Genomic DNA, 14,282 nt, shown 5'->3' with positions numbered 1-14,282 from the left:
GCCCGGTGACTGCGCGGCTTCACGGTTGCTCCATCGGGGTCATTCTCCAGGCGCTTTCTTACCCTACATGTTGACAAGGCAGAGTGCAGAGCAGCGGCGAGCTGGGCTTTGGGGCCTGCGAGCCCGGCTCTGAGCCCCCAGCTCACCTCTTACTGCGTGTGCTCAGGTCACCTCTCCCTGCTTTCACATGGGGAAACTGAGGCACGGGGAGGCAGGCGGCCCCTCCACCGCCAGCTGCATGGGCACTGGCTGAGCTTGTGAATATGAGAGCCCATCCTGTTCCTGCCCCAGCGAAGTGCTCAGTGACCACCGAATGCCCCCGGGGGATTTCTGCTGCCGGCCTCCCTCCGCGGACCCCTCAAATCAAGCCTGCGTTCCTTCTGCTCTCTTGTTTCCTCTCCTTGTAACCTTTTACCGGCCATTCGAGACCCATCACCGCCTCTGAGCTCCCCTCCAGGATCACCCAGACAGAGCTGAATTCACCCCAGCATGCTGACTGCCCTGTCTCTGGGTCACCTGGTGTCCAAAGCACCTGTTTCCCTAAGTAAAATGCAGGCTTCTGGCTCCCACATGCATGCATTCATTCATTCATTCATTCATTCACCCCAGACATGGTCCCAAGCACATACTTGCGGGCCTGAGCTGCACGCCGGGTTGGAGAAGGTGAGGACATTATGTCCTCACTCCTAGGTCCCCAGCGCCCATCACTGTAGTTACTTAATCAATGGTTGTAGAATAATTGGATAAAAATTAAAATTATGAAGCACGGTTAACGTTCGTATTAAAGTGTAATTAATATTAAATAACAATCAAGCTTAATAAGCTCCCACCTGAGGCTGAATTCAGTTTCCTGTGCCCTGTGCTTACCTGCCACGGCCCTGGGGCCGGGTTCCACTCTGATCTCATGGGAAGAAAGCTTCTCAGGGAACCTCAGAGAAGCCCACCCGATGCCAGGATGCAGGGACCATCAGCGGGGGTGGGAAGGGGGGCAGGCAGTGGTCATGGGATGTCACAGGTGCTGGCGGAGATGGACGCTGGGCATCAGGGAGGCCCCTGGGAGGTCAGGACAGAGGAAGGTGGAGGGCAGGTGGTCATGGAGGACTTCTGCAAAGTGTTGTGTGCAGGGGATAGGGGCTGGAGGGCACCCAGAGAAAGGCAGGGGGCTTCCTGGAAGCGGTAAGGGCTAGCCCCAGTGGTAAGGGTTTCCAGGAGGGGGATGGGGAGGCTGGGCTCCAAGGGCCCCTGGGTTTCCGGCTCTGCTGCCCAGGGCGCACACGGAGGGGGGCAGGGGTTCTGCAGGGGCCGTGTGGCATTCGGCGGGGAGCTGGTCGGGAGGGGGCAGCCAGCCTAGTGCAGGCCCCGGGTGGAGCGGAGGCCGGGCGGCGGGGGAGGGAGGGTGCCTGCGTCGGCCAGCTCCCGCCATGCGGGCATCACCAGCCGGGCGGCTTAGACCACAGAAACTCACTTCCGCCCGTCCTGCAGGCCGCAAGGCTGAGGTTGAGGTGCTTACAGGGCTGGGTCCCCCTGCGTCTTCTCCATGGCTTGTGGATGGCCATCCTCGCCCTGTGTCCCCACACGACCATCCCTCTGGGGGTGTCTGTGCCTTAACCCCCTCTTCTTTAAGGAATACAAGCCCTACTGGATTACGACCCACCCTGATGACCTCACTTTATCTTCATCACCTCTGCAAAGACCTGATCTCTCCTGTCCCATTCTGAGGTCCCGGGGGGGTCGGACTTCAGCATATGGATTTGGAGCGACACACAGCAGGGCCTCGGGGAGGAGGGAGGGTGACCCCGAGGGAAGACAGCCCTCGGCTAGAGGCCGCGGACAGCTGTCTCCCGACTGCCTGGGGTCACGTCCACAGCGGTTGTAGGAGATGGGGATGGTGTCCACAGAGCGCGGGGTGGGGGCGTTGGTGGTGTAGCAGGCAGGGAGCTCAAGACGCCCCGTGAGTGTGTGTGGAAGTGGCCCCTTTGCAGAAGAACTTGAGTCCCACCGTGGCAGATGATGAGGGGTCTCTGGGCTCCGGCTTTGGGGTGCCTTCTCACCAGGGCGATGTCCTCATGAGAGCACGGCTCAGCCCCCAGCTGCTGCCTAGAAGGTTCAGGGCTTCTGTAGCTGACGATTTCTCTCCTTTTTCCTCCTGCCATGAAGGTCAGCGTGGGGTGGTCCTCGGGGAGAGGGCACTGGGCGCCACGCCCTGTCAGCCAGGGCCCAGAGCTGGAGTCTCCTGTCCGTGGTGAACAGTGTTCAGTGACGGCCAGGGAGTTTTGCATGGAGGAGCCATCCAGCCCGCTTGGTGACAATGGTTCCCCGAGACGGTGGAGGGTGGTGTGGGTGACGGGCAGACCTAGGCCAGGTTGAGATCCCGGCTCCGCTCTTAATCACCCCCCCACCCCCCACCCCCCTGCTTAACCCCTTACTACCTCGGGTCCCCATCCATATGGTGGGAATGACCATTCCTGCCCCGGCTGCGACAGAAACGCTCTCTAGAGCACGGAGCTCAGACGCCTGATGGAGATAAGATGTAGAGTCAGACCTGGATGCCACCGCGGCTGCCAGAGAGCTGGTCAGTAGCTCACGGCCGTCCATGCTGGGGCACGAGGTGGAGAACTTTCCGGAGAATCGTTTGAAACCCTCTGTCGGGGGGACGATGCGATCTATGTATCTGACTCTGAACCCCTCTGGGAAGTAATGTCCGCACAGAACCGACCAGAGCTTGAAGCGGGTGCTGTGGGATGCGGGGGAGGGCGGGGCAGAGGCCTCCTTGGCCTCCTCGTGCTGTCAGAGCCCAGCGCTGGGGACTTGCCTTCCCCAGAAAACACGGGATGTCTTCCCCTTGCAAGTCACAGCCGCTGCCCAGAAGCCCTGGGCCTTCCTGGAAGAGACGGCCTGCTCCCCAGACCGTGCAGCAAGAACTCCGTGGCACCTGTTTCTCAGGACGGTGTCGGCTGGACGACCTCATCGGGAGGAGCTGGACGCTCTGACCCAGCTGGCCCGGCTCCACTGGGCTCGTTCAGAAAGAATTTCCCCAAACGACAGTGTTTTGTCTTCACGCCAGTGGTGGCTGTCACATCAGCTTTCTGCCAAGCTGTGTTTGCAGCCAAGCTCTGGACACACCACTGGGAGACTCAGGGGACACGGTGCTCGCCCGGTGGCCAGGACGGGGTGGGGGGCGTCTGTCCGCTGCAGGAGGGAGAGCTGGCAAGGGGTGGCTGGGAGCGTGTGTGTCTGTGCACAAGTGTCTGTGCATGCACACGCGTATGTGCACATGCATGTGAGTGCCTCGTGCGTCTGTATGTAAGCGTGGGTGTGAATGTGTGCGTGCGTCTGTGCACGGACGTGTGTGTGTGTGCGCGCTCGTGTCAGGAGTGTGGCCCAGGGACCAGGTGAGTCCAGTCTCCGGCAGGACACAGCTGGGAATGGGAAGCAGAAACCACACGAAAACAGTCTTCGCGTCCCCCGGGAAGGCCTCTCTGAGACGCTGCCCCACACGTGCTCGGTGCTCTCTCCAGGTAGTGGGCCCCCCGTCCCCATTTGTGTTCAGAGGCTGGGAACCCTCTGATGGTGGGTAGCGCAGGGATCTGCGTCAGGTGGGACGCCCTCCGGCTCCCTGTGACTCTGGCTGGAAGCTTGTCCCCCACCCAATGACTCAGTCACTCTGCCCCAGCCCCAGGGCGAGGCGGGGCCGGCAGCTGCAAAGGGGGCCCCAAGGCACCCCGCACTGGGTGGTGAGCCGTCCTCACTGGTGCCTGTGCCGGGGCAGGGGGCTGCGTCTCAGAGGGCGTGGGCGGGGGTCAGTGGGAGCTGGCCCAGGTGACCTGTCCTGGAGTCACCGCAGGTGCTCAGGGCAGGCCTCACGCCCGAAGGCACTTTCCCAGGGCGGCGCCTCTGCGGCCTCCACAGCCCACAGGTGCCCTCCTGCGTCGGCAGGTGGTGCTCGGTTGGTTGCTGGGGTCGGGGGTAAAGAAGGGCTTCTCTCCTGCTCACCTCCTTTCCTGATGGGGACCTGGGGACTTTCTGTAGCTGGAGACGAGAAGGAGCCGTGACCCACATTGTAGCATTTGCATGGATGATTCACACACTTCTGGCACGTCCAGCTTGTTTCTAAGTTACCGCTGCCGTTTTTCCCCATCTGTGGACTGAAGGTGGGTTGTCACATGGGCCACGGAGGAGCCCCGCCAGCCCCCTCCTTCCTCCGCCTCCCATGGAGATCAGCATGGGCTGGCCCATGCAGGCCACTGTGTCCCACACAGGCCACAGAATGAGTCCCTTGATCCCCTGCAAGAGCCCCGTTTCACTCAGCCTCATTTATACTCGGGTGTGAAGGACTGAGCATGGTGATGTGGAGAAGGCTGAGGACTTTGCGGCTCCCCCAGGTGGGCTGGGTCTACCTTTGACGGTGGAAGGTGGACCCTTATGCTACCTGAAATCTTCATGTCACAGACTCAGAAGGACCTTCAAGGTCATCTGCCCCACCTCCCCCTGCCCCCGGCCGGGTCAACTGCCTGGTGGATGGTCGTCTGCCCTTCTGCGGGGTCCTCCTGGCCCAGCGCCCCACCTCACACGAGGCTCTGAGCCTCTCTGGGTTCTCTGTGACTTTGCCTCCTGCAGAGCACCCACTCAGCTCCTACACACCGATCTCGCCTTCCTCAGTTTACCCTGAGGTGCAGGACCTGGGGTGCTCCTGGCACGCCGAGTCCCTTGGAACAGGTATCCTGGAAGGACTCTAGCCTCACCCCAGCTTTTCCTGAGGGCTGGTCCTGGGAGCCGGGGAGGCCGGAGATGGCTGCCGGAGGCCAGCAGAGAGAGAGGGTCTCAGCCCCAGCCATCATTGCATCCCCTTGCACAAGGCGGGCGCACGGTCCCCTTGGAAGATGGTGCCCAGGCAGGTCCCTGTCCCCTGCGGTTGGTGAGGTAGCAGTGGAGCTGGGCTTTGGGCCCCGGGGGCCCGGCCACACGGCTCTTCCTCTCTGCGATGCCCCCACACCCCCGTCCGCACCTGCCCCCCGTCTCTGCCAGCCGAGGAGGGAACGCGGAGCCCGTGGAGGGCCTGCTTTGGCTGTTGAGAGAGGCCTCCTCGAACTCGGGTGGCGCACAGAGCCTTAAACGCACAACGACGTGGGTGCACGCCAGCATGACGAGCATCCGAGCCGGGGCGGGGCTCGGGGGCATCCGCGGGCGCTCCGGAGGCCGCGCTTGGCTCCCGCGCGTCCACCTCTCCGGGTCAGCACTCTGGGCGACCAGCAGTGTGTCCCCAGGAGCCGCGCAGAGGGGACTCGGGGCGTGTACTTCCCAGCGTGAGAGGGCTGGGGGCCCGGGCGACCGCGCGCTGCTGGCACCCCTTCTCCTGGGCCCAGCGCTTGCCTCCCCCAGGCTCGCGGTTGTATCGAGACTTCTTCCCAGAGAACACGCCGCTGCTATTTTTGTGCCTCTCTCTCCGTGCGAGAGGAGAGTAACAGCACTCCTTCTCTGAGGGCTTCCGAGCGAGCGGCATGTGACGGCCGTGCAGCGTGCTGAGCCCGGCCCGGCGCCGGGCTGTCGTGCGGCCCGCGGGGGCTGCGCTGCGCCGCGCCTTCCTCCCTCAACCTGCCCCCGCCTCTTTGGGCTGGACTTCGGAAAACGCGCCTTAGTGCGCTGGCTCTGGTCTCCCCGGACTGTGTGAGAACTTGCCCGTGAGCATCTGCCGGGCCTGGCATCCTGGCAGAGGGCGTGCGGGCCGGGGCCACCGCGTGTCCGTTCTGAAGGGTCACCCAGCACCCAGCGCCATGTGCCCGCATCCCTTCTTCCCCACCGCCCTATCCTGGACCTCTTGATAACAGTGGGCATGAAGTAGGAGTGAAGCGGGTCCGAGGGGGGATGGACTGTGCTCCACTCACAACCCTGGGTGGCCCCCAGAACGCTTAGTGCCACTGGACGTCCCCCCGAAGGTGCTGGGTAGTGGGTGCACCATGGGGGCTGGGCCGCAGCGTTCTGTAAGCACCCCCTCCCCAACCAGCGGACTGTCCTGGGAGGCCCAGGCTGAGAACATGTTCTGGGGGTTCTTCTGGGCTTCCTTGCTCTGCCTTGACCTTGGTGTGGGGGCAGGTCCCAGGCAGCAAGGTTCTGGCCCAGCTCCTGTTACTGTCGGCTTCGCCCAGCCGGTGCTTTTGCCCAGAGGGATAGGACTTGACCCTGGACCTCTGCCCTCACCCGTGGAGGAGGCGTGGGAGGTCCGGCGCCCGGTACCTGCCGAGGTGGGCTGGTGGACCCGGGGAGGCCGCCCGGCCGCTGGGGCAGCTGCTGGCCCCATCCTGGGCGCTGCCCCGAGACGCCGTGGACACGAGGTGGGAGGGACAGGAGCCGAGCCCAGGGGACCTGCCGGTCCTGGAAGGCGGGTCCACCTGCAGGGGCGCAGAGACCCGGCCGCGGGGACCCGGCCGCGGCAGCAGGGCTGTGTCAGTCTCGCAGAAGCCCTGTCCCCGCTGCTCCTGGGGAGAGAACATTCCCACCCACGGTGCTACCCACCCACTGCTTGTCACCACTTCACTCCTCCGGAATGCTCGCGGGCACGTTGCCCAGGCAACCAGAACGCCGGCGCGTTGCTATCCTTCAGTCTCCTCCAGGCACCTGTGAAGGCTGTCGAGAACCCCACCCCCACCCCGTGCCTCTGAGTCCCGTAGGGCGCCCTGCTCCGGAGCCACAGAGAGGGGCCTCGGGGTGGGGGGGTGGGGAGGGGTCCCGGCCGATGCTCGTGAGTGCCCACCGTGGAGTCCTGTGACGCCCCGCGGCGTGGGGAAACAGAGGCACGGAGGGCTTGTGTGGCTTGCCCACGCTCACGCAGCCGGCGTACTGTGGCGTCAGGACGGGAGCCGGGCAGCTGGCCCGAGTTCCCCGTGTCCCCACCGTCCAGTGCTGCTTCTGCAGCACGAGTGGGTGGTTCATCTCGGAGCCTCTTTCTCTGGAGGATAAGGATGGTCACCCCCCCCCACCAGGCCCTGGAGGAGCAAACAGGGTGTGGGCAGCGGGGTTTCTTAGCCTCGGCCCCGTGCACCCTGGGCTGCTAAGTCTTTTGGGGCGCCGTCCTGGCCACTGTAGGAGGCTCTCAGCATCTCGGGGCTCCCCCTAAATGCCACTTGCACCCCTGAATGGTGACAACCAAAAGTGTCTGCAGACCTTGCTGGATGTCCCCCAGGGTTGAAGTCACCCCCAGGGGAGACTGGCTGACTTATACGAATGTGCTTCAGGGACCACAAGGCGGTGCTGAGGGGTAATCACCTCCTGCAGGGGTGTGTGAAGCCGTGTCCGGCGATCGCAGGGCTTGGCTGCTGTGCAAGGCCGGTGGGGTGTGGAGTAGCACCTGCCAGGGTCCTGTGGTCACCCAAGCATCCCCCACCCCGGGGAGAAGCCACCATGCGGGTGGTCCAGGGACTAGAGCCGCCATGGCTCCTGCCCTGGAGGTTTTGTTTGCTTTACTTTTCTTAGTGCGTCCCTGGGGGGTCCCGCGGGCTTGGGGTTATTGGGACCCTAAGTCCCAGAGTCCTGGACCCCGAGTCCAGGTCTGATGCCAGCTCGTGTGGCCCTTCGTGTGCGGGTCTCCTGTGGGCCTCACGCGGGTACTGATTGTCCGGGGTGGGACTGGTGCTCCATAGCCTGGCGCCCGCGTGCCTCCCCCCAGGGGCTTCAGGAGACGGGCTCCATCAAGAGGCCAATCTCACGTCCTTCCCACCGCTTCTCACACGGGCCTGACTGGGGACCCTTCCCGCTCGTGTCCCCAGCACCGACGGGCTCAGTGTCCAAGTGTGGGGTGGGCGGGGGCAGAGGACTGGCCTTGTTCCAGCCAGGACGTCCTGAGATGCAGGCGCCCTGGGGCACGCTCACATTCCTCTGGCGCTCACCTCGCCACGCCCCTGCCCTGCCCTGGGTGGAGGCCACATTGGAGGGAGTCCACCGTCTGTGCAAGGTCTTGGCCCCAGGCTACCCCTGGAGCAGGCAGGACGCACCTGCCCTGGCCCACCCAGGGTGAGACCCAGGAGCAAACCCACTCCTGTAGGGGTGGGCGCCGAGGGACCCCAGAATCTGCAGCTGGCCCCCCTGCTCTGGGGTGGGCCAGTCGCCAGACGCTTGGTGTCATTCCCGAGGTCTCTGTCCCACGCGAATGAATGGTTCCTACGCCGCTCCTTCCCCGTGAATCAAGTATCACATGTGTGCCTGACACCCATGGGGCCATTGAAGATGAAAGCCTTGTAGGCGACCCAGAGCACCTTTCCTGAAAGAGAGGGACGCTCTTAATCATAGTAAGTCACGAGGTAGAGCCAGCGAGGGGTGGCTCTGACAGGACATTAATGACATCAGGTGGAGAAGCCATTCAAGTGAGTCAGGACTCCCTTTTCTTTCATTAGGAAAATTGAGCCAGCGACTGCCTTCCAGAAGGAAGTGCGTGCTCTCTTCCTGAGCCGAGACGGCGGCGCCCTGCCCCGAGTGGGGAGTGGGGGGGGCGGGTCTCTGCTCCTGGTCTGGCGGGAGGCGCTGCACATGTTGGCGGGCAGGGCACAGGTGGGCAGGGGAAGGAGGGGCAGCCTGCTGGCCCCCTCTGTGCAGGGTGGTCATGCCAGAGAACTTGGAGCCACGGGGGATGGGGAACCTTTTCCGCACTGGGTCCCCGGGATCTCGCTCCTACCCGAAGGCACGTTTCCCTGCCTGCCGGAGGATCAGAGGAAGGCCGTGCTCCTTTGTGGGTGCTCCCACCTTGAGACCCACCTCCAGGTGGGCGTCCCTTCCCCCGGGAGCCCCTGCTGAGGTCCCTTCACCCCCCGACGACCCCCACATCCAGACCTGGTCCCGCCCTGCCTCCCTTGGTGGTTTGCGTCTGCAGGAACTCTGCCTGCGGATTTGCAGAAACTGACGAACAAGCCGATGGAAACCCGGTGTCCTTGGCTCCCAGACACCCCTCGCCTTCAGTCTCACGTCACTGTGGCACACGTGTCCTCCCCAAACTGTCCGTGGAAGCCTGCGCCTCATCCGGATTTCCCTAGCTTTTCGCCGACTTCCTTTCCTTCTCCAGGATCCCACTCAGGGCACCGCATGACATTTAGGTGTCACGTCTCCTGAGCTCCTCTCGGTGGTGACGGTTTTTCCGACTTTCCTAGTGTTTGATGACCTTGACAGCGTGGGAGAGGACTGGCCAGGTCTTCTGCCCAATGTCCCTCATGGGGATTTGTGTGGTTGGTTTTCTCGCGGTCGGGTGGGAGGAGGGGCAGTGCCCTCCCCGCCACGTCACGTCAGGAGTGCCTGCTGTCACCGTGACTCACCACCGCACATATGACCTTGACACTGGCCACAGTCCTGGGTGCCAGGTGTCTCCACTGAAAAGTGACTTCCCTCCCCTTTCCATGGGCTAATTTTGGGAAGCGGGTCACTAAGCACAGCGCACACTATTGGGGGACACCCGCTTCTTGTAAACTCCTCAAAACTCCCGCGTTTCATAGCTGGAGGAAGCGGAATGGGACACAGCTAAGGAAGTCACTGTCCCAAATGGCTGTGAGCCAACCATCCATCAGACAGAATCACCGGTGCCCCAGGCCAGCTGATGACAAGCCTGAGAGCGGATACATTGCGGGCAGGGGTGACCCTCGGTGATTTAGCGCTGGGGCTGGGTGGGGGCGCTCGTCACCTACTGTGGCAAGATTTCCGGTGTGAGCTCCCCACGTCGCCCAGAGTCTCAGCACCCCAGGGCTCTTGCACGTCAGACACAGCCTCCCGCCAGCCCCCTGGGGACAAGTGTGACCTTAACCACAAGACAAGTAAGTCTTTGTGTCCCTTAATCAACAGCAGTTCTTCTGTGAAGAAAACACAGAAGGCAGTGAACTTAGTCTCAAGCCGTTGAATCATATGAACCTGTTCTCAGGGGGAAAAAAAGGATTTCATTAAAAATGTAAAAGGGGGAGAAGCAGGAAAAGCTACAAACCAGAAACTAAGATGGATGGAGCCGTGGCTGTGATGTGGCCTTGACCAGCCAGAGGTGGGGCTGGGAGGGGGCCGTGCGTGGGCCGTGGGGCGATGGGCTGGGCAGCGGGGCTCCTCCGAGGAGCCCAGGACCCTGCGAGGACCGTGCACAAGCCCGAAAGATCTCGAACGCACACTCTGCACCATGCTTAGATGCTGGCTCCCCCGGGACCCTGCCTCCCATCCCTTCCTCCCTCCCATCTGGTAGGACCCAAGCCCAGACCAGCACGCCGTGCCCACCCCAGGCTGTTCCCCCCCACCTTGGACGCAGGCACGTGATTTACATGCCCTAACACTATNCCCCCCCCGCCAGCCCCTGGCATCCAGAAATCTGCTTTCTGTGTCTGGATTCACCGGCCGGGCCTGGGTCTTCAGCGGGAGTGGAAGCGAAGGACGTGTAGCTTGATGTGACCGGCTTCTCCTCCTGTGACGTGTGCGGGCCCCGTCCCCGCTGCAGCCTGTGGCAGCCTGCTTCCCGTTTACGGGCTGGAGAGCGTCCCCCGGGGCGGAGTGTGTGTATCACACCATCCATCCGCCTGACACACACCTGGGTCGTTTCTGCTCCCTGCTAGGGCAGACGACGCTGCCGTAAACATTCGTGCACACGGACTTATGTTTGTCCCCAGCATAGAAAGCACAGGGTCGGCTGGTAACCAAGTCTTGGCAGAGCCGCTGAGCTGTTTTGTGGTCGCGCCATCTTACGTTCCCCCCAACGGCTCGAGAGAGTGCCTGTCTCCCGCCTCCTTCCGTGGCGGGACACAGGACCTGTCTCGGCACCCGTGGATGTCCTTGTGGCCGCAGAGCGAGGGCGTGTTCCCAGGGGGCCTGAGGGTGCCCTGGAGGTCTGCACGTGGCCTGGCCTCCTTGGTGTGTCCCGTGGCGCTCTGACAGCCGCTGGTGGTGGTGGCAGCCACGGGCCTCCCTCCTGCACGTGTGAGGGGCTCTCTGCCACCATGCACAGCGGCTGACGGCTCTAGGGCCAGAGGGCCCTGAGCAGAACGGGGCCTCGCAGCCCTGTGTGGACGGGGTCGGAGGGCCGAGCGCTCCCGGGTCCGGTCTGGGCGCGCTGGGAGGGTGACGAGAGGGGTCCCGTGCTGCGCCTCGTGAGTCCTGACGCCAGGACGCGGCAGTAGCCGCAGGACCACGAAGGTGTGGGCCGGCCGGCCCTGGTGGCAGAGCAGAGGCCCTGACCTTTAACCGCTGTAGAGAGACGGGGGATCTCTGCAGGCCACAGCATCGGCCCCTGACCTCCCCACGGGAGGGGTCTCTCTGCCCCCGATCCCGGCCCGGTGTGTCTTGGCTGCCGGCGGGAGGAGAGTCTGTCTGTCCTGACTCGGGACCTGCCCTCCTGATGTCCCCTCTCTGGACCAGTCCACCGCCTTCAGACTCGAAGAGGAGAAACAAAGCAAGCTCCCTGCCATTGCCTTCGTTGGTTTTTCTGCATAACAGCTGGGTGGCGTGGAAATGAGGGGGTTTCTATGGTAACCAATTACAGCTCATGATTGGTGAAAAATGGCAGAAATATCCTGTGTGTGAAGTTATGCCGGGGCAGGCGAGCAGGCACAGGCTTAGGTGCAGTGGCTTTAATTTCCTGGGGCGATATTTCTCCAGGTACTGACGGCACACGGCTGCTTCCATGGCTGCTCTTCGTTCAGTCTGCCTGCCGGGTCTAGGGGTGCCTGCCTGGGCCTGGTGAGGCCTGGGGGTGCCTGCCGGGACCCGGGACTGACTGCCGGGGCCTGGGGGTGCCTGCTGGGGCCCAGGGGTGACTGCCAGGGCCTGGTGAGGCCTGGGTGTGCCTGCTGAGGCCTGTGGAGGTCTGATGGTACCTGGAATTGCCTGGTGGGACCTGAGGGGACCGATATTGCCTGGTGAGGCTGGAGGGGCCTGATCTTACTTGGTGATGGCCGGAGGGGGCCGGAGGGGCCTGGTGTGGCCTGGTGTGGCCTCGTAGGGACTGTGAGGCCTTCTGGGCTGAGATACCACTTTTGCTTGAAGAAGTGCCCCGTGTCCCTGGGAGGTGGACTCCCATCCAAATGTGCAGAGTGGTGGGGGAAGCAGAGGGTCTGAAGCATCCATCCTCACTGCGTCACCTGTGGCCACAGAGGGGCTGTGTCCCCTGTGCTGGGGTGTCTCACGCTGACCTAAATTTCTGTGCACGGTGACAGGGGCCCTGGTCCCTGCATGGAGCTTGGCTGGCTGTGCAGAGAACTTGCACACGGGCAGAAGCTCAGCGCGGAGGCATTAGCATAATGAGCGATCCCTAATTTCTGCAGCAAAGCACCTTCATTCTGATTAAAATACTGGGGCCTTTTTATTTGGGGATGAGTCCCCTTCGGTAATTAGTGCTCATTAATACAAGTTCCTTTCAACTTCCGGATGACGGGCAGGGAGCTGCACGTGCTGAGTGCCCACGAGAGAGGAGGCGGCCCCAGGCACGTGGGGTGAGTGCAGAGCGAGGTGGGGCTCACACAGACACGCACACGCTTCCTGACACGTGCGGACCCCCACTTGGCCGCACACACGCACACACCCAGGCACACTCACACGCCCTCTGACATGTGTAGACCCCACACTGGCCGCACCTGCACGCACACGCACACATATGTGACCGACGGGCACACAGACGCGCCCCCATAGACTCACACTCGTACACACTTGCTGACACACTCACACCCACAGGTACCTTCCGGTCACACATCAGCTGGCATGCTGTCCCCCGTCAGTGCTCACACACACCAATACAAAGTCCGGAGACACAGTCTCGTGCACACACGCATGCACACATGACCCACGCACGGCACGATGCTCACTCATTTATTTCCTTTAAAGTCCACAGAGCCTCCCGCAGGAAGCCCCAAGCCACTGTCTCCGGGCTGGGCTTGACCAGGTCCTCAGGCTGGAGTCTTAGCGCCCAGACGCCCCCGCCCCCACCCCCAGCAGTCATGACAGTTCTGGATCCGTGTCAGTTTCACACGTGACGCTGGTGACGAGCACTGACGCTGGTGACGAGTACTGACGCTGGTGACCAGTACAGAGGCGCCTGTGGCCAGCCCTCAGCTGTCCGAGCTGGTGGGGGAAGGGGCGAGGGCCCGGGGCCCCCAGAGCCTCCGCGTGGGCCTGTCCTCCGTGCTCTCGATGCTCACGCTGCCCGAGCACCCGCCTGGCTTCCTGTCCCCGCTGCCCCACCTGCTGTCCCCGCGGGTGTGGGGTTTGCCCTTCCTCCAGCCTTCCTGGGGCCGAGGGGGCGGGCGGTGAGGTTTCAAAGGGCACCTGTGCTGAAGGTAAACGGGAAGCCGAAATGTCAACAGAGCAGCACTTGGGCAGACTTGGCGCATCGATAAACTTCGGCTCATCCACAGCAGATCTCGTTTTCCTGAACCGAGTCCAGAGGGAAGCTTTCCAGAGCACGGCCTCCGAGGCCACAGGCTNCATGCCCCCTGTGAAGTCCTGTGAGCCCCGCCCCCCGACCCCCACTGCGAGTGCCCCTGCCTCCAGGCCTCGGAAAGGGGAGGATGTGTGCTCAGGGACACCCACCCTGGGTCTGTAACTTGTGTGACCCGAGGGGTGGACCGAGCTCCCGGCTCTGCCGTTCTCTTACCTGGCACCCTCTTCGTGTCTCCGTGTTCCAATCTGGGCAGAAACCGAGTGGGGAACGGGAGGTCTTTGAGGCCATCTTGTCAGCTGAGCTGGGGGTTTTGAGACTCGGTTTCTCTCCGGTGCGGTGCACAGTCGCTGTCCGCCGGCCGCGTGGGCTGCACGCTCCGGGGGAGAGAGGTGCCCTGCAGGCCGCAGCAGCCCAATCCCGGGAGCAGGTGCGTGGGGGCCGAGCCTCTCAGATGCTGCTCAGGAGACGGCTCTTGAGCAGGGCTGCAGAGCCCCTAACGGAGGGTTTCGGTTCCCCTCTTGCAATGAGGGTCAGCGTTCTTTACCCCGAGGACGCTTCCCCGTCGTGGGGGGAGGGCGGGGGGAGGGACAGCGACAGAGCCCCCAGAGCCCTCACCTGACACTGCTCTCTCTTTTCCACGCAGTTCCATGTCCATCCGCTGGCCGGGCTGCTCCGCAGGAAGCCATGCTTGGATACTTATAGCCATGTTTCAGCTCGCCATGGATTTGCCCTCGTGCGAGTCCCTGGGCCCGGGCCCCGACTTCCGGCTGCTGCCCCGGCCATCGCAGCGGCCGCCCCGGCTGTGGAGTTTGAAGAGCGGACAGGCGGCGCGCGTCCCCGTGCCCGTGTGGAGCCCGCGCCCGGCCCGCGTGGAGCGCAGCCACGGGCAGATGCCCAGCCCAGGTGC

At 63.2% G+C, this 14,282-nt stretch overlaps 1 protein-coding gene across 1 annotated transcript in view; it reads left to right on the top strand.

Annotated features, from left to right (window-relative positions):
* Window positions 1-14,282, top strand: part of AJAP1 (adherens junctions associated protein 1) — a 117,067-nt gene that overhangs the window by 41,368 nt on the left and 61,417 nt on the right. The window contains 1 exon segment of the mRNA XM_077763756.1: window positions 14,019-14,276. Coding sequence (XP_077619882.1) covers window positions 14,019-14,276 — 258 coding nt within the window.

Source organism: Crocuta crocuta, unplaced genomic scaffold, assembly GCF_008692635.1.
Source record: "Crocuta crocuta isolate KB4526 unplaced genomic scaffold, BGI_CrCroc_1.0 scaffold13, whole genome shotgun sequence".
Lineage (NCBI taxonomy): Eukaryota > Metazoa > Chordata > Mammalia > Carnivora > Hyaenidae > Crocuta > Crocuta crocuta.
This window is presented reverse-complemented; position numbering and strand designations above follow the sequence as displayed.